This window comes from Gadus chalcogrammus, chromosome 15, assembly GCF_026213295.1.
Source record: "Gadus chalcogrammus isolate NIFS_2021 chromosome 15, NIFS_Gcha_1.0, whole genome shotgun sequence".
Lineage (NCBI taxonomy): Eukaryota > Metazoa > Chordata > Actinopteri > Gadiformes > Gadidae > Gadus > Gadus chalcogrammus.
The window spans coordinates 511,447-529,171 of NC_079426.1; the positions used below are offsets into that span (position 1 = coordinate 511,447).

The 17,725-nt window shown below is 46.3% G+C and overlaps 3 protein-coding genes across 5 annotated transcripts in view; 1 reads left to right on the forward strand and 2 right to left on the reverse strand.

The window, feature by feature from the left end:
• The window catches only part of LOC130404517 (ATP-binding cassette sub-family C member 2-like), a 28,011-nt gene extending 26,718 nt beyond the window's left edge, over nt 1–1,293 (reverse strand). Inside the window, exon 1 of one of the 2 annotated variants that reach the window (XM_056609300.1) lies at nt 605–1,293. In XM_056609300.1, coding sequence (XP_056465275.1) covers nt 605–649 — 45 coding nt within the window. In that variant the 5' untranslated portion in view covers nt 650–1,293. The remainder of the gene's footprint in view (nt 1–604) is intronic. The other variant, XM_056609301.1, reaches the window with a different exon arrangement.
• A 1,338-nt stretch (nt 1,294–2,631) lies between these two features.
• Nucleotides 2,632–12,264, reverse strand: cutc (cutC copper transporter homolog (E. coli)). 2 transcript variants are annotated; one of them, XM_056609277.1, is made up of 10 exons: nt 12,013–12,264; nt 11,698–11,761; nt 10,919–11,001; nt 10,295–10,354; nt 9,759–9,968; nt 6,461–6,496; nt 3,987–4,120; nt 3,817–3,844; nt 3,216–3,321; nt 2,632–3,032 (listed from the first exon to the last, which is right to left on the reverse strand). In XM_056609277.1, the coding sequence occupies exons 3-10, from the start codon at nt 10,986–10,988 to the stop codon at nt 2,921–2,923; spliced, it is 756 nt and encodes a 251-aa protein (XP_056465252.1). In that variant the 5' UTR covers nt 10,989–11,001; nt 11,698–11,761; nt 12,013–12,264; the 3' UTR covers nt 2,632–2,920. The 2 variants fall into 2 exon arrangements, with proteins under 2 accessions (XP_056465252.1, XP_056465253.1); XM_056609278.1 differs by lacking the exon at nt 11,698–11,761.
• On the forward strand, nt 11,560–16,847 carry LOC130404499 (cytochrome c oxidase assembly protein COX15 homolog). The gene is made up of 9 exons (XM_056609273.1): nt 11,560–11,776; nt 12,125–12,312; nt 12,446–12,568; nt 12,693–12,879; nt 13,170–13,337; nt 13,845–13,926; nt 14,039–14,193; nt 14,296–14,409; nt 15,604–16,847. The coding sequence occupies exons 1-9, from the start codon at nt 11,708–11,710 to the stop codon at nt 15,733–15,735; spliced, it is 1,218 nt and encodes a 405-aa protein (XP_056465248.1). The 5' UTR covers nt 11,560–11,707; the 3' UTR covers nt 15,736–16,847.
• Nucleotides 16,848–17,725: the final 878 nt, after the last annotated feature.

Here is a 17,725-nt window from a genome sequence, read left to right on the forward strand (position 1 = left end):
AACATTAACGTCGTTCAAAATTGCTGAGTCACACTCTTTCGTATGCCAACGATTAATGTTTGTTAACAAGAGAAGGTAAAAACACTGAAATCGCAATATGAGTAGTTTGCTGTAGCCTATATTTGCTATTTTTTTTATGTTTAATGTGGCTACTCATTGACTCTGCTGTATTTAAATTGTCAAAATCTGACCTTTACACACACACACACACACACACACACACACACACACACACACACACACACACACACACACACGCACACGCACACGCACACGCACACACACCGCTTCCGTTCAGCTAAGAAACCTCAGATCTGATGTTTCCGTTATAAACAGAAGGCACCTCTGATTTACCTTAGAATGGTGAAATGTTATCTTGAAAACTACAAGCAGTAAATTAAAGGCCTATGTTTTCGTTCATATCGGAATGTTTGCGGTTGTTGGTGGACATTCAATCGAAGCACAACGAACATTGTAGTGAGTGAACAAAGTGTTAAAAGTTTCTAAAAAAATATCCGATCTGACAGATTCACATTTGAATGTTTCACTTTACAGCAAACAATTTATAATAACTGTCATTCTCCACCCTCCTGCTTACACTCACCCAGAAGGTCGAGCCGCAGTATTCGTCCAGAGCCGCGGCAGGCATAGCTGCCTGGAGATGAGCGCCGACGCCGCTCAGATGACCAGACAATAACCCCACCAACACATGTGTCGGTGTCGGGACGCTAGCTTTAGGGGCGCCCGCACGCCAGCGGCAAGTTCCACGGCTCCAGGGACGGCAGTGTGTGTGAGTGTGTCACCGCGAAGGACTTTCAGTTATGAAACGTCTAAAAACAGAGCTGACAGTTAAACCTCTTCATTCACACACACAGGATAAGACTAGCACACCCAGTGGTGCTGTATCTCGCGTTAGGAGCCGGCTGATTAATGTTTAGCCCGAGACTTGCAATGCGTCCTTTAAAGACCGTCCCCAAGGATGGATTTTGACCATTACAAACAATTAGTCACTGCGCTGTAAACAAAAGCAATCACTGCCAAGTACTCTATTCTAGAACGCTGGCACACTACATAACTGTGGACTGCCTAAATGAGTGACACGATGAACAAGGCTCCTCCCATGCACCATAGTTTGTCCCAACTGGAGAGCTGGGTCGGAGAGCTCTCGTGTCTCAGGCAAAGCAGAGGGGAAAAAAGCATGGGGCAGAAGTGCGAGTTTGAACGTGCCGAGGGGTAGATGAAAGACTGTAGCGGGACTTGCACAACCAGACCCCTCCTCCCCCTTCCTGCCCATGTGTGTGTATGAAAGCGCTCCGTAGCAGGGTTGTCGGGGGACGTAGCGTTCACGCACGCTACGTCTTTCACGTAGCATCCCTTTAATTCTCCAGGCTATACATGTGCGTGTGCTTGGCATTCCACCGGTATCAGTGCACGTGGATCTGTATATTTGTCGATGTGTCTATAAAACATGTAGTAAATTATTGTGAGCTTTTCTTTTCTTACATGAACCCAGTGCATCCAGCACATCCGTGAATACAGTTAAGGTTAAGGCTCAACCAACAAATATGTTGCTTTGATGCTTGCTCGAGAACAATGGCTCTGAAGTAGGTTGGACGCAGTTAAGAGGGGCCCTGCTGCTAGCCAAGGACATTTGGTTTACAATATGAGAGCGAAGCAGGCCTACCGTTCAATCTCTCTCTCTCTCTCTCTCTCTCTCTCTCTCTCTCTCTCTCTCTCTCTCTCTCTCTCTCTCTCTCTCTCTCTCTCTCTCTCTCTCTCTCTCTGTCCACCTCTCTCTATATAGGCCTACCTCTCTCTACATCTGTTTCCCATTCGGAACACGAAAACCTCAAAGAGCTGGTTCCCCAAAACACATCAACAACAGAGCTCCACATATTGTTTGGTCGTCCTCTGTTTTCTCCCAGTGTAGGTGGTGATTATCTCTTGGCGTGACCTGTCTGCTCATTACAGCAAACAAACAGGAAATATTAACTTTGCCTTAATTTGATTAAAGATCTGTGCTTGCGGGGAGTGCCTGCTATAAATCCATAAATAGGACAGGTAAGAGGGAAAATGCCATCAGATACCCAATTAGCAATATCCATGCACTTGTGTGCGTGTGTTAAAGATAATGAAGTATGTACTACCAAACAATAAACATGGCTTCCATTCAGAGACTCTGCGTAAACAGAGTCTACAGTCCAATGCCTCTCGTGTCCAAAGCCAGAGCAAAGGAAAAAAATGACTATAGCATTTAGCAAGATAGCATGATAAGAATTAGTCATTGCCTAATAAAGTTGAGCTTCAATCACCGTGGCGTGACTCTTTTGGTTACTTACCATATAGCTGGGGATAATATAACTAGGGAAAGGTTATGCAAGGCGCTTCACTCATTGGTCTTTTTCTGTATTGCTGATAGTAAACATGTGTAAAGAAATGTTATGTAGTGTGCTGTACTCATTTGCAGGATGACCCTGACCATCCAAACACTATCTCTCGGTTAATCATTACATCCCTGTTGATAGCAACATCAGACTCACTCAAACATGGATGAGTTTGCAATTTTGAGTGTGTGTGTGAGACCAAGGATGGCAGCATGACATCCTCAAATATTCTAAGGCACAAGTAATTGTACATATTTTTTAAGTTTTATAAGGTATCAAATGTATGTGTATATGTCAATATAAAGAGAGTGTCAGGAGTGTGTAAAGCAAGAGAAAGAGTCCACATTCCAATAGAAATTAAGGGAAGTTCAATAAAATGCATCAATGAAAAAGGTATTCAATTTATTAAATTCTCCACAACCTTGACAAATCTCATGGAACGTTGCATTCCAAAGCACAAAAAGTACGGTTGTCATATCAACTTGAGGCGAATCCATCCCATGGTGACACCATCTGATGCCCTCCACACAGCACTGTCACATGGCATTTCTGGCGATTGCGTTGAGGTTGCGAACCTTGCTCGCATCTGCCACCTTCAGGCCATACTCGGGAGCTGAGAAAGAGGCGCCCATCGTCACGGAGCTATTCCTGTGTGGGAGAGCACAGAATCGTTCATGTTAAGTTGCAAGCCATAAAGTAGCCGGTCGTGGGTTGAGGATCTGTGGTAGCCTGTGTGCCCTGGGGTTCGATAAATGAGTTTGTTCCTTGTACTAGCTGGTGACTCAAACTCTTTTTGTGCGGCCCATCTTAATAATTTACGTTGAAACCCACCTAAACTTCATGGCGGAATCCCGACCCGATCGGGCAGAGCAGTGAAATTCCTGAGCCCTGGATCCTTCCAGAATTCTTTGGAGGTTCCTCTCTGTGATGCCACCACCTGAGTTAAAAACAAACCAAACGTTACAAAATGTCACGTGTCGGTTGTGCCAAAGTGATTATCTTTTACCTATGGCCCAAAATGGTGTATTATAGTCCAACAAGTGGCTCTATGTTGATGTCATACCATGAGTCAGCCTTTCAGTGACAAAATGTTACAAAAAAACAACATCTTCGAAATGGCTTGAAGACTTATCTTACGGTCTTATGGATTCTTATAGATTCAATTGGCAGCACCTTTATGATGCCTAAGTTGTTTTTTCTTAACTGTGTGGAGGATGCATGGAGGACTACCTGTGATAACATCAGACCCCTGCAATCATCAACCTCGCAAAAACATATTAAGCCTCAGGGCTTAAATATATTCATATTGGTTGATCCATCAATCAACTGTCATAGCAACAAAGCCCCCATACAGTCACAAGTACCTCATTTACACACAGATATATAACTCTTGTTGGATACGGTGAAAGAAGACCAACTGACTCGTACTCACCTGGCATAATGGAAATTCTGCCTTTAGCCTGTCAAAGTGAGAAGATTATGATTATGAAAACATGTAGAGAACAGAGTGTACAGTGATAACCTGAGCCCCTGAGCCATGGCGATATGAACGTCACGCTCCACCGGTTGGAGCGTGAGCTCCCAGCGTCCTGACCTTCATACCTGTTTAACCAGACGCTTGAGGACAGGCAGACCCTCCAGCGCCGAGCAGTCACAGCCGCTCGTCAGCAGCCGCTGGAACCCCAGAGACATCAACGTCTCCAGCGCCGCCTCGGGGTCCTGCACCATGTCAAACGCTGTGGGGGGGGGCACCTCTTCAACACACGGGGTTCACCCACCCAGGGGGAGACACCTCCTCAACACACGGGGTTCACCCACACAGGGGGAGACACCTCTTCAACACACGGGGTTCACCCACCCAGGGGGGGAGACCTCTTCAACACACGGGGTTCACCCACCCAGGGGGAGACCTCTTCAACACACGGGGTTCACCCACCCAGGGGGAGACCTCTTCAACACACGGGGTTCACCCACCCAGGGGGAGACCTCTTCAACACACGGGGTTCACCCACCCAGGGGGGGAGACCTCTTCAACACACGGGGTTCACCCACCCAGGGGGGGAGACCTCTTCAACACACGGGGTTCACCCACCCAGGGGGAGACACCTCTTCAACACACGGGGTTCACCCACCCAGGGGGAGACACCTCTTCAACACACGGGGTTCACCCACACAGGGGGGGGAGACCACTTCAACACACGGGGTTCACCCACCCAGGGGGGGAGACCTCTTCAACACACGGGGTTCACCCACCCAGGGGGAGACCTCTTCAACACACGGGGTTCATCCACCCAGGGGGAGACCTCTTCAACACACGGGGTTCACCCACCCAGGGGGAGACCTCTTCAACACACAGGGTTCATCCACCCAGGGGGAGACCTCTTCAACACACGGGGTTCACCCACCCAGGGGGAGACCTCTTCAACACACGGGGTTCACCCACCCAGCCACTATGAGTACAAGCCGAGGCTGTGAGTTTTTAGAGAACTATCCGAGGATTGAAGTGGTTCTCTAATGTCTACTTGGTGTGTCTTTAGATTGTGATGAACTTCATAGGATATATATCTGATGCATCATATGAAGTCTGAAGTCTAGAAAATGCATTTCCTGCTGAAGATGCCGTGAGTGCTATAGTGTTAAAAAATGTTTAATAAAGCTGCACAGTTTAAAAAAAAAGTATTTGTTGAATAGCTTTAAATCAGGAGAAAAGATTTGAACAGGGTTCAAAAGTTTAAAGTCTTCACGGAGTCAACAATGTCAACATGTCAAATAATTGGAAACAAATGAAAAGTTGAAAAGTTAAACAAATGCCTAAAGTGATAAAGATTGAGTAAAGTTGAACGTTTGAATAAAGTGTAACAACAACTGTGAATATAAGTGTAATGTGTACTGGTTATGTCCAGCCTGCCCTCTCACCATAACGCTCTCTTTGGTTTGAGGCAGTGATCCTGACTGGACCGCTTCCCCCCCACCTGCCAGCTAGCAGCCCGTTCCCCCGCACCTCCACCTGCCAGCTAGCAGCCCTTTCCCCCGCACCTCCACCTGCCAGCTAGCAGCCCATTCCCCCCCCCCCCTCCACCTGCCAGCTAGCAGCCCATTCCCCCCCCCCCCCCTGCCAGCTAGCAGCCCATTCCCCAGCACCTCCACCCTCCCTGCCAGCTAGCAGCCCATTCCCTCCCCCCCCCACCTGCCAGCTAGCAGCCCATTCCCCCGCACCTCCACCCCACCAGGGGCGCTCCTCATCCCCCCCCACCTGCCAGCTAGCAGCCCATTCCCCCTCCCCCCACCTGCCAGCTAGCAGCCCATTCCCCCTCCCCCCACCTGCCAGCTAGCAGCCCATTCCCCCCCCCCCCACCTGCCAGCTAGCAGCCCATTCACCCGCACCTCCACCCCACCAGGGGCGCTCCTCATCCCCCCCCACCTGCCAGCTAGCAGCCCATTCACCACCACCTCCACGCCACCAGGGGCGCTCCTCATTCTCTCGTCCATTTCCTAACAGTCTATAGATGCTGCCATCGTGGCACCCGTTGCACCCTTAACACTCCCTAGAAGGAGGGATCCCCGTTTCTTCTCTCCTTCTCAAATTCCCGATAATTAGGGTCTTTCCTTGCTCTTTGGAGGGGCTTACAGGCTTAGTGCCATAAAGCGTGTCCGTGAAGCCCTTTCAGACAGTAACTGTGATCAAGGGCTAATAACATAGGCTTGACTTACTATACAACAAGAGCACCAACAAAACACATCTCAGCTACCTGTTGTAGCTTTGCCGTCAATTTGAATGATCGCACGCAATTCCAATTAAAGATGAATGTTTAGGGATGTGTACATATGTTTGTATGCATGTACATATATGTTCAGGATGATTGCTATTATGCTAAAACTAGTTATATCTTTACATTAAAAAAATATATAATATGTTTTATATTTAATATTCAATATTATAAATATAATTTTTGGAGGAAATTACTTAACTTTATCTTTAAAACAACATGTAATATATGTCATTGCTTACAAAAGCTCTGGAACACTTTTCCACTATAATACCAGACAAACGGCCACTATAAGAAGATTGAATTTACCTCTGTGGAAGGTGACGGGAAGAGGACGAGAAAGCGCTGTGGATTTAAAAATAAAACAATATGTTATTTTAGTAAAACATGCAACACTTCAACACTGTTACGCTGCAGTTTTAGGTTGCCTCCCTTTTCCCTAGCAAGGGACGTAGCAAACACTAAAACTTCAGTTACACATCGAATGCTCTATAAATACAGTAAAACCGGTAAAGAATACTTCAGTTCAGAATGAATGAAACTTGCTTCTCTCACCATGACATCAGACATAATGCTACCTGAGCCTGGGCATTCTAAAGATGGTATCTATAAATGTGCCAGCTGGGTAAGAGTTCAGCTCTGTCTATTCACCGTGTCACGAATCAGTTAATAGAATGACTATTGCCAGTTATATCAATAACATTCTCCCTACTCGATTGCCTTATCGGCTATAACCCACCTCCAGAATGGTAAACACTGTTTCTCTTGCTCAGATGTCAAGGCTGTAGCTCAACATAAGTACATGGTGGTGTAGCGTGTTGTAGTGTCCAGGTGATCCACTCCCACACTAAAGGTCCTGGGTTCGAGTGCCAATGTCCACAGCCAATCTCTGTATGCGTCGTTGAGCAAGATGTCTCACCCTATTACCTCTATGTGAATATTATGAAGTGACGGCTTTGGATACTTGTGATTTACAGCAGTCTATTTTGTTTAATCTAAGTTGCTAAACTAATGCTTTCTGAGTATTAATTCAGCCCAGGCCAATGATGTCATGAGCGGCAGCTGCTAAAGGGAAGCTATAAAGGACAAGGACTATTATAAAGGACAAGAGTGATTAACTCGAAAGTACCCAGTAACTAAAGGATGGGTTAACCCAAAGGTACCCAGTAACTAAAGGAGGGGTTAACTTGAAGGTACCCAGTAACTAAAGGATGGGTTAACCCAAAGGTACCCAGTAACTAACGGAGGGGTTAACCCAAAGGTACCCAGTAACTAAAGGAGGGGTTAACTCGAAGGTACCCAGTAACTAAAGGAGGGGTTAACCCAAAGGTACCCAGTAACTAACGGAGGGGTTAACCCAAAGGTACCCAGTAACTAAAGGAGGGGTTAACCCAAAGGTACCCAGTAACTAAAGGAGGGGTTAACCCGAAGGTACCCAGTAACTAAAGGAGGGGTTAACCCGAAGGTACCCAGTAACTAAAGGAGGGGTTAACTCGAAGGTACCCAGTAACTAAAGTAGGGGTTAACTTGAAGGTACCCAGTAAATAAAGGAGGGGTTAACCAAAGGTACCCAGTAACTAAAGGAGGGGTTAACCCGAAGGTACCCAGTAACTAAAGGAGGGGTTAACTCGAAGGTACCCAGTAACTAAAGTAGGGGTTAACTTGAAGGTACCCAGTAACTAAAGGAGGGGTTAGCCCAAAGGTACCCAGTAACTACAGGAGAGGTTAACCCAAAGGTACCCAGTAACTAAAGGAGGGGTTAACCCAAAGGTACCCAGTAACTAAAGGAGGGGTTAACCCAAAGGTACCTAGTAACTAAAGGAGGGGTTAACCCAAAGGTACCCAGTAACTAAAGGAGGGGTTAACCCGAAGGTACCCAGTAACTAAAGGAGGGGTTAACCCAAAGGTACCCAGTAACTACAGGAGAGGTTAACCCAAAGGTACCTAGTAACTAAAGGAGGGGTTAACTTGAAGGTACACAGTAACTAAAGGAGGGATTAACCCGAAGGTACCCAGTAACTAAAGGAGAGGTTAACCCAAAGGTACCTAGTAACTAAAGGAGGGGTTAACTTGAAGGTACCCAGTAACTAAAGGAGGGGTTAACCCAAAGGTACCCAGTAACTAAAGGAGGGGTTAACCCGAAGGTACCCAGTAACTAAAGGAGGGGTTAACTCGAAGGTACCCAGTAACTAAAGGAGGGGTTAACCCAAAGGTACCCAGTAACTAAAGGAGGGGTTAACTCGAAGGTACCCAGTAACTAAAGGAGGGGTTAACCCAAAGGTACCCAGTAACTAAAGGAGGGGTTAACCCAAAGGTACCCAGTAACTAAAGGAGGGGTTAACCCGAAGGTACCCAGTAACTAAAGGAGGGGTTAACCCAAAGGTACCCAGTAACTAAAGGAGGGGTTAACCCAAAGGTACCCAGTAACTAAAGGAGGGGTTAACTCGAAGGTACCCAGTAACTAAAGGAAGGGTTAACCCAAAGGTACCCAGTAACTAAAGGAGGGGTTAACCCGAAGGTACCCAGTAACTACAGGAGGGGTTAACCCGAAGGTACCCAGTAACTAAAGGAGGGGTTAACCCAAAGGTACCCAGTAACTAAAGGAGGGGTTAACCCGAAGGTACCCAGTAACTAAAGGAGGGGTTAACCCAAAGGTACCCAGTAACTAAAGGAGGGGTTAACTCGAAGGTACCCAGTAACTAAAGGAGGGGTTAACCCAAAGGTACCCAGTAACTAAAGGAGGGATTAACTCGAAGGTACCCAGTAACTAAAGGAGGGTTAACTTGAAGGTACCCAGTAACTAAAGGAGGGGTTAACCCAAAGGTACCCAGTAACTAAAGGAGGGGTTAACTTGAAGGTACCCAGTAACTAAAGGAGGGGGTAACTTGAAGGTACCCAGTAACTAAAGGAGGGTTAACTTGAAGGTACCCAGTAACTAAAGGAGGGATTAACCCAAAGGTACCCAGTAACTAAAGGAGGGGTTAACCCAAAGGTACCCAGTAACTAAAGGAGGGGTTAACTTGAAGGTACCCAGTAACTAAAGGAGGGGGTAACTTGAAGGTACCCAGTAACTAAAGGAGGGGTTAACCTAAAGGTACCCAGTAACTAAAGGAGGGGTTAACTTGAAGGTACCCAGTAACTAAAGGAGGGGTTAACTTGAAGGTACCCAGTAACTAAAGGAGGGGGTAACTTGAAGGTACCCAGTAACTAAAGGAGGGGTTAACCAAAGGTACCCAGTAACTAAAGGAGGGGTTAACTCGAAGGTACCCAGTAACTAAAGGAGGGGTTAACCTAAAGGTACCCAGTAACTAAAGGAGGGGTTAACTCGAAGGTACCCAGTAACTAAAGGAGGGGTTAACCCAAAGGTACCCAGTAACTAAAGGAGGGGTTAACCCAAAGGTACCCAGTAACTAAAGGAGGGGTTAACCTAAAGGTACCCAGTAACTAAAGGAGGGGTTAACTTGAAGGTACCCAGTAACTAAAGGAGGGGTTAACTCGAAGGTACCCAGTAACTAAAGGAGGGGTTAACTTGAAGGTACCCAGTAACTAAAGGAGGGATTAACCCAAAGGTACCCAGTAACTAAAGGAGGGGTTAACTTGAAGGTACCCAGTAACTCCATGCAGAGCTCGGCGTCCACCCGTCCGTCCTCTGTCAGGACCCCCAGCACCAGCCCGTCCGCCCCGTTGCTCTTCATCAGCTGGATGTCCCTCCTCATCACCTCCACCTCCTGCTCCGAGTACAGGAAGTCCCCCCCTCGCGGGCGGATCATGACGTAGATCGGGACCTTGACATTCTGCTTCACCACCTGCAGGAGTCCTGAACCCGACGGCGGTGACGGGAGGTCGTGAGGCCGTTTGGCCAGCAGGGGGGGTGGAACCAGACTTTTGTTATTTTGTGTGATTTTTGTTATTATCGTTTCCTTACAAATCTTCCCTAGACAGCATAACGTTCCATGTATATGTGAATTGGTTTGGATTTCTGGTTGTGAAAGAATATTATGGGAAATGTTAATCATGTTCTATGATGAAATATTTGCAGATGCCATCTGCATCTGTGACATGGAACATATGAGAACATGGTACATCTAATGGACCGGTTTTCCCTCCCCAGTATTCCTTAGTTTGAGTATCTCTGTGTCTCACCCACACTGGGCGTCAGCCCGCCCTCCAGAAGGCTGGAGCACAGTTCCAGCCGCGCCGCCCCTAAGAGGAAAGACAAACGGTTGGACCAGCATTGATCTAATCCAGGGGTCACCAACACAGTGCCCGCGGGCCCCAGGGCGCCCGCAAGGACCACGTGAGGCGCCCGCAGGCCTGTTCTAGAAACAGCACTACTCATTCTTGAACAACTCTTTCCCACCTTTTTTAAGTCATTGTTGATAATTGTTGTGAGAAATCATTAACATGACTTAATTAATTAACATGTCTTTACATAGATGAGAATCATTAATTATTAATATTAATATATAACTAAAGGCAAACTGAGCAAATTTGTCATTTCAGAAGAGTGCATAGAACTGGGTGCCCTTCATATGACTCAGTGCCCATGAAGTAGCTCTCAGGTTCAAAAAGGTTGGTGACCCCTGATCCCATGACCACAAATGGGGCAGTACTCATTGTACTCATTAGTAGTGCAATGTTATAAGATGTCTGAATTAAATGTTTATTATGCAAAGCATGTTCACAACTGACCCTGTCCGTTCATAATTATGTGTTATTACTTTTGCACCAGAGAATACACCAGACCACAGAGCGTGTTCCACCAACCTCCGCGTTCAGCGTTCACCGCAGACTCAACAGAATCCACACACACCTCCATCAAGAAGCCTTCCGCCATCCTCCTGTCTGATCTGTGTGTGTGTGTGTGTGTGTGTGTGTGTGTGTGTGTGTGTGTGTGTGTGTGTGTGTGTGTGTGTGTGTGTGTGTGTGTGTGTGTGTGTTCAGCATTGGTGAGCATGAGGGTGTGGTGTGTGTTGGGAGGGGAGGAAACCAAAATAAAAAATTATACACGTAATTTTAATATGCAATAACTGCAAGGTTAATAATGTTGATAATTTTTTAAGTGACATAGAATATGCTTTATGCAGACTGAATGCATACATTTGAATTAAATTAGATGAAAACCGTAAAAGATCAAGCACAAAGCCAAGATTACTTGTTAATGTATTTAATATGAATATCTTAAAAAATATTTCATACAATGCTTTGGTCTATAGCAAATTATTACGAGAAAAATGCAGTCCCCCCTGCAGTAGTCTACTAGTAGGCTAGGTCGCCTAGACTTAGTTTAATCAATATTTAGATACACTCTTATGAAACTAACAGCAGTTCACACTGAAAATAGATAACATTCAAACAATCAAAAAGGGAATAACATCTTCAAGAAATACGACAAAGCTTATTCAATTCATTACGTATTCGATCCCAGCACACCCGTGACGTCACGGTTCACAGTGGACGTGCTTCCCTGTGTTAGGAAACATGCTGTCGTAACGATTTACCTAACCACTGCCTGGCACATCTACCTAGTGGGACCGAACCAGTACCTGCTCAAAGATGCTTTCGTTAAGGACCCTGTTGTTTTGTGGTGGTAGAAATGTCGGAAAGGGCCTGCAATCGAACAATGTGAGTAAGGTTACAGTACGCTTAGCTCGTTTAGGAAGCTAGGCTAAAACTATGTATCAAAGGTCAGCTGCTGCTGTATCGTTAGCGCGCAAGCGATTGAATCAAGTTGTTCTTTGTTTACCAGGCTCCTACAAGAAGCGAATGCATTTGACATATTAGTTCAATACAAATACATGCCATTTTAACTGTGAGTTACTGTATAAGAGGATACATGCTAGCTTGTTTAGCTACCTTACCCAAGCAGTTACACTGTGCAGCAGTGGTTGTCACGTCCTTGAATGGTTTCCTGGAGTATCCAATTAACTTCCTGATTCATCCAACTGATCACCTCCCTGATTCGTATCACAGAAGAGTCCACATTTGCGGCAATGGCTGGTGAAGAGAGGGCAGAGCACCATCACAGCGGAGGTAGGGGCTCCCACGGCCCGGGCTGCATCCGCCGTCCCAAACGCAGCCTCCAATCGCATCGTTGGTCGCTGGTTGCTGGGCTGCAGCGGGTTGGTGGTCGGGGCTGTGGTCCTGGGGGGAGTCACAAGGTGAATCATTAGCTAATGACCGGGAGTGAGTCCTTACGTGTAGATGTTTATCCTTGATTCTATTTATGTATTTTAAATGTGTTCATTCATTCATTTAGTAGTGTTTTCATGTTGTTTTTGCTTAATTGAACAGGTTGACCGAGTCGGGACTGTCCATGGTGGACTGGCATCTGGTGAGAGAAATGCGGCCCCCTCGGACCCCCGAGGAATGGGAGGCCGAGTTTGCAAAGTACCAGCAGTTTCCAGAGTTTAAAATGTAATTGTCCCCCTAATACAACCAAAGGCATTTAGGCTTACGATGATTTACATTTCACCTTTTTCCTAAATACGTTTCACACGATTTATATTATTATTTATTAGTTTGTGAATTTAATTTTCAGAATGAACCACAACATGACCCTACCGGAGTTCAAGTTCATCTTCTACATGGAGTGGGGCCACCGCATGTGGGGTCGTCTGGTCGGGCTGGCCTACATCCTGCCCACCGTGTACTTCTGGAAGAAGGGCTACTTCACCCGCTCTCTGAAGGGGCGCGTGGTCGGCCTGTGTGGCTTCGTCTTCTTCCAGGTAAACGGGGACTAGCCGGTCGAGGGTAGTTGGTGTGACCAGCGTGTGCTCTACAGTATTCCTTTAATTTAATTAATTTTAAAACAGAACTTGAAATGGGATGTGAGGCGAATTGCAATATATTGTCACCGTGTAACTTTAAATATTAACTTGGATATCGAACAGGCGCTCTTATCCAAAGCGCCTTACAGTGATGTCATTAATCGATAGTAAAGAATGAGGCTTCCTGCTCAAGGTTGTCATCAGGTTGACGCTGGAGTGTGTGTGTGTGTGTGTGTGTGTTTCCACAGGGCCTGCTGGGCTGGTACATGGTGAAGAGTGGCCTGGAGGAGAAGCCCGAGTCCCACGACGTGCCGCGGGTCAGCCAGTACCGGCTGTCGGCTCACCTGGGCTCTGCCCTGCTGCTGTACTGCGCCAGTCTGTGGACCGGCCTCCAACTGGTGCTGCCCGTCAACAAGGTACGCTCAGAACCAACCAGGTTAGAGTGATGACCTGCCCGTCAACAAGGTACGCTCAGGACCAACCAGGTTAGAGGGATGACCGTGAAGCTAGAGCCCCTGGCCTAGTGGTCTGAGGAGGAACGCCTCCAGAGGGCAGGGTACCGTGGCTGTTTAATAGTCAGTGTCTGCTTTGTTCAAGGGACTTCTTCTTATTTTAATAAGTCCGTCTCAAAAGCGCTTGAGCGGCCCAGATGCAAACTACATTTCAAGGCATAGCCGTTCCTAGCCTGTCTAGACAGACAGACAGACAGACAGACAGACAGTAAAGATCCATAACCTTCAGAAGGAATTCATGAATGAGGTCCGCTAAATAATCTAGACCGGAATGTGAAATTGGTGTAAACAATAAATGACTTGAATATTAACAAGTTAAAATGAAACCGTAATGGGTTTGTCTGAATGTCTGTGTTTTGGTTTTCCAATCCCTCCTCTCTTCCTGATTGTTTTCCATCGATCTCCCTTCAGCTGGCGGACACGGCCCGCCTCACTCAGCTGAGGCGCTTTGCCAAAGGCACTGGGGGTCTGGTCTTCCTCACCGCTCTGTCTGGTAAGGAACCTCCCTCTTCTTCACATGCACAAAGCAACCCCTTTCATACGCTCGTATCCATCTGTGAGGCATCTTTCAAACACTGATGTATGTTCTTGAACACGTGTCTTAGGGGCGTTTGTGGCGGGGCTAGACGCTGGCCTGGTGTACAACTCCTTCCCCAAGATGGGCGAGCGATGGATCCCAGACGACCTGCTGGCCTTCTCCCCCACGCTCAGGAACCTCTTTGAGAACCCCACCACTGTACAGTTTGACCACAGGATCCTGGTACGGGCCGAGCTATTCCTCCATCTTTGACCAGGATCTGGTCGTAACCCTTACTGCTACGAAGGCTTCTTAAGGCGGTCGTGTTTCTGCTCTTGTCCCCAGGCCGTCTCCTCTCTGACCGCCATCACTGGTCTGTACGCGTATTCCAGACGGGTGGCACTGCCCAGGAGGGCAAGGGTCGCCATCAGCCTCCTCACAGCCATGGCCTACAGCCAGGTAGTACATTTACAGCATTTAGCAGAAGCTTTTATCCAAAGCGAATTTGTCAGAATAATAGTGTGTAAGGGTAAGCGAAGCGTGCCTTTCATTTGGTAAGTCAGATGTAGAGGTCTGTGTAACAGAATGGACCCTCCCAGTAACCACTGACTGTTGTCTCTTTAGGTCAGATGTAGGAGTCTGTATAACAGAATGGACCCTCCCAGTAACCACTGACTGTCTCTTTAGGTCAGAGGTCTGTATAACAGAATGGACCCTCCCAGTAACCACTGACTGTTGTCTCTTTAGGTCAGAGGTCTGTATAACAGAATGGACCCTCCCAGTAACCACTGACTGTTGTCTCTTTAGGTCAGAGGTCTGTATAACAGAATGGACCCTCCCAGTAACCACTGACTGTTGTCTCTTTAGGTCAGAGGTCTGTATAACAGAATGGACCCTCCCAGTAACCACTGACTGTCTCTTTAGGTCAGATGTAGGGGTCTGTATAACAGAATGGACCCTCCCAGTAACCACTGACTGTCTCTTTAGGTCAGAGGTCTGTATAACAGAATGGACCCTCCCAGTAACCACTGACTGTTGTCTCTTTAGGTCAGAGGTCTGTGTAACAGAATGGACCCTCCCAGTAACCACTGACTGTTGTCTCTTTAGGTCAGAGGTCTGTATAACAGAATGGACCCTCCCAGTAACCACTGACTGTTGTCTCTTTAGGTCAGATGTAGGGGTCTGTATAACAGAATGGACCCTCCCAGTAACCGCTGACTGTTGTCTCTTTAGGTCAGAGGTCTGTATAACAGAATGGACCCTCCCAGTAACCACTGACTGTTGTCTCTTTAGGTCAGAGGTCTGTATAACAGAATGGACCCTCCCAGTAACCACTGACTGTTGTCTCTTTAGGTCAGAGGTCTGTATAACAGAATGGACCCTCCCAGTAACCACTGACTGTCTCTTTAGGTCAGATTTAGGGGTCTGTATAACAGAATGGACCCTCCCAGTAACTGACTGTTGTCTCTCTAGGTCAGAGGTCTGTGTAACAGAATGGACCCTCCCAGTAACCACTGACTGTTGTCTCTTTAGGTCAGAGGTCTGTATAACAGAATGGACCCTCCCAGTAACCACTGAGTGTTGTCTCTTTAGGTCAGAGGTCTGTATAACAGAATGGACCCTCCCAGTAACCACTGAGTGTTGTCTCTTTAGGTGGCCCTCGGTATCGGCACGCTGCTGCTGTACGTCCCAACGCCCCTGGCAGCGACACACCAGTCCGGCTCAGTGGTCCTCCTCTCGTTGGCCATCTGGGTCCTGGCAGAACTCCGCAAGGTGGCCAAGTAGAATGCCTGCCTCTTCTACGGACCCCTTGGGGATCTTCCGGCCTCACCCTTGGTCCTCTCAGAGTCCCGGTGGTCATCTCGGTCACTGTCGAAGACGAATGGACTCGTTCTCTACCGAGGGAAATCGCAGGAGCAATGGCTGACGGAAAGTAGATATGGATTTTTGCGGTGAAGTCTTCTTTATGGCCCCACAGCATCACAATTGATTGTTCAACCGCAAGGTCCGATGTGGTCTGTGAGGGTGTTTCCTGACTGAAGAAATTGTTTTGGAAAACACACATCTTGTGGGACTTGGGGTGTCTTGATTTACTGGGTGTTACAGAGCTTTTATGCAAAAACAATATACGACTATTAACCATATTTATAAACAGCGTTAGACCACTGTGTGTGTTAGAGTTGTTATCTTGTTGGTGCCTGATGCAAAAGACGGTGATTTGTCTCTTACCTGTTGCCTTTTCGACGATTTATTTCACTGAAAGATACAAATCACAACCCAACACATAATTCATGAAAAAATCTATTCTGTCTGTAACCAACATCCTAGGATACGATTAGGAATATATATGGATGAACAAATCCTAAACATACACTTGAATGCGACGCTTATGTGTTATATTATCTAAACATGACATTGTGCTTCTTAAAATATTCTCAAACATTTTGTATTTTGATACCATATATTCAAGTTAACTGGACCAATCGCAAACACTAGAGGTATCCTTGGTCTGGTTATGCACTGCTTAGTTTGTAGTTTGTCTTTATAAATCCAGTTAAAGCCAATATATTTGGAAGTGGCGAGAGGAAATCTCATGGAAATATGTTATAATTTGTATTAAGTTATTGTCTTCAAGCTTTTGATAAATACAGCAATGTAATAAATGAACTGAATCATTACCTTTACTTTTCTGTCATCCAGAAGTGTGACAGTGTTGAATAAAGGAGAGGCCATGATGGTTGATGGTATTAACGCTTCAATTCAAACGTCAATCTTTGCATAGCAATGGTAGGTTTATTGTCTCTGTACAAAATATACACGTCTCAAATATGCAATGCAACCAGTTGAGGCTAGGTAACTAGACACACTCATTACAACAGATTAGTAGGTTATCATTGCCCCTAGACACAGTACATGCGGGTATACAGACAGGTCGAACCCTAGGTCAGGAATGGAAGTTACTTAAGAAACAGCTGGGTCATTGGGACCAAAACATTTCCAAGAGAGAGAAATATACTTAAAAATAAATCACAAATAGTCGTGTTGTTTTAGGTCCTGATTCGAGCTTCATATTTGAGTTCACCTGACTGGATGATGTGTTGAGGACATCTAATGTTTTTTTTTTACCTATGTCGTTTTATTTCTCTGATAAAGAAGGTAGCGTGAGTGGAACATTTTTAGATGATGTTTCTGAGATCATTATTGCTTGCCTGGCCATTTAAAAATACCTCACAACATGTTAGTGACTCACTATCCTGTTGAACCTATTGCACGTACACTTTCAGTAGCTCAGATAATTACGGACAGTTAATAATAACTAGGTATAAAGTATTACATAAAAAAGCTATATTCGTCAAAACCCTAACATTGGGGTCGGCAACCTCGAACAGTTTAATATCTTGGATCACCGCCTTATCGATGGGCAGCATGTCTCCCTCTATCTCCCCTCACAAGGGGTGGGAGTCCCTCCCTTATCCATGGCTCTCTCTGCATCCTCGTGTGGAACTGTGACTCTTTGGTGTTGATAGAAAGAGGGAGAATGTGGGAAGGGGGCATGGGAATTCTTAACAGTACCTTCCCAAACCGTTGTCAGCCATACACACAAACATGTGTACACACATACACACAGTCGGCTTGCACGCACACAAATAATATGGCCACACAATTTTCTTTCCTCTATATGAAGGACTGGAGATGAGTATACAGGTTGGAAGCTGCAGTATTTTTTCTCTGGAATACATGGGAACGATAACCAATGACTGTCTAATACCCCAAC

Coding starts and splice junctions, on each gene's coding strand:
- cutc (XM_056609278.1), bottom strand. CDS start 10,988: ATGGCGGAAGGCTTCTTGATGGAGGTGTGTGTGGATTCTGTTGAGTCT. Junction 9,969..10,294: donor CGGGCTGACGCCCAGTGTGG/GTGAGACACAGA, acceptor CGTCGGGTTCAG/GACTCCTGCAGGTGGTGAAG. Junction 3,322..3,816: donor CAGAATTTCCATTATGCCAG/GTGAGTACGAGT, acceptor TTTTTAACTCAG/GTGGTGGCATCACAGAGAGG.
- LOC130404499 (XM_056609273.1), top strand. CDS start 11,708: ATGCTTTCGTTAAGGACCCTGTTGTTTTGTGGTGGTAGAAATGTCGGA. Junction 12,313..12,445: donor GTCCTGGGGGGAGTCACAAG/GTGAATCATTAG, acceptor TTAATTGAACAG/GTTGACCGAGTCGGGACTGT. Junction 13,338..13,844: donor TGGTGCTGCCCGTCAACAAG/GTACGCTCAGAA, acceptor ATCTCCCTTCAG/CTGGCGGACACGGCCCGCCT.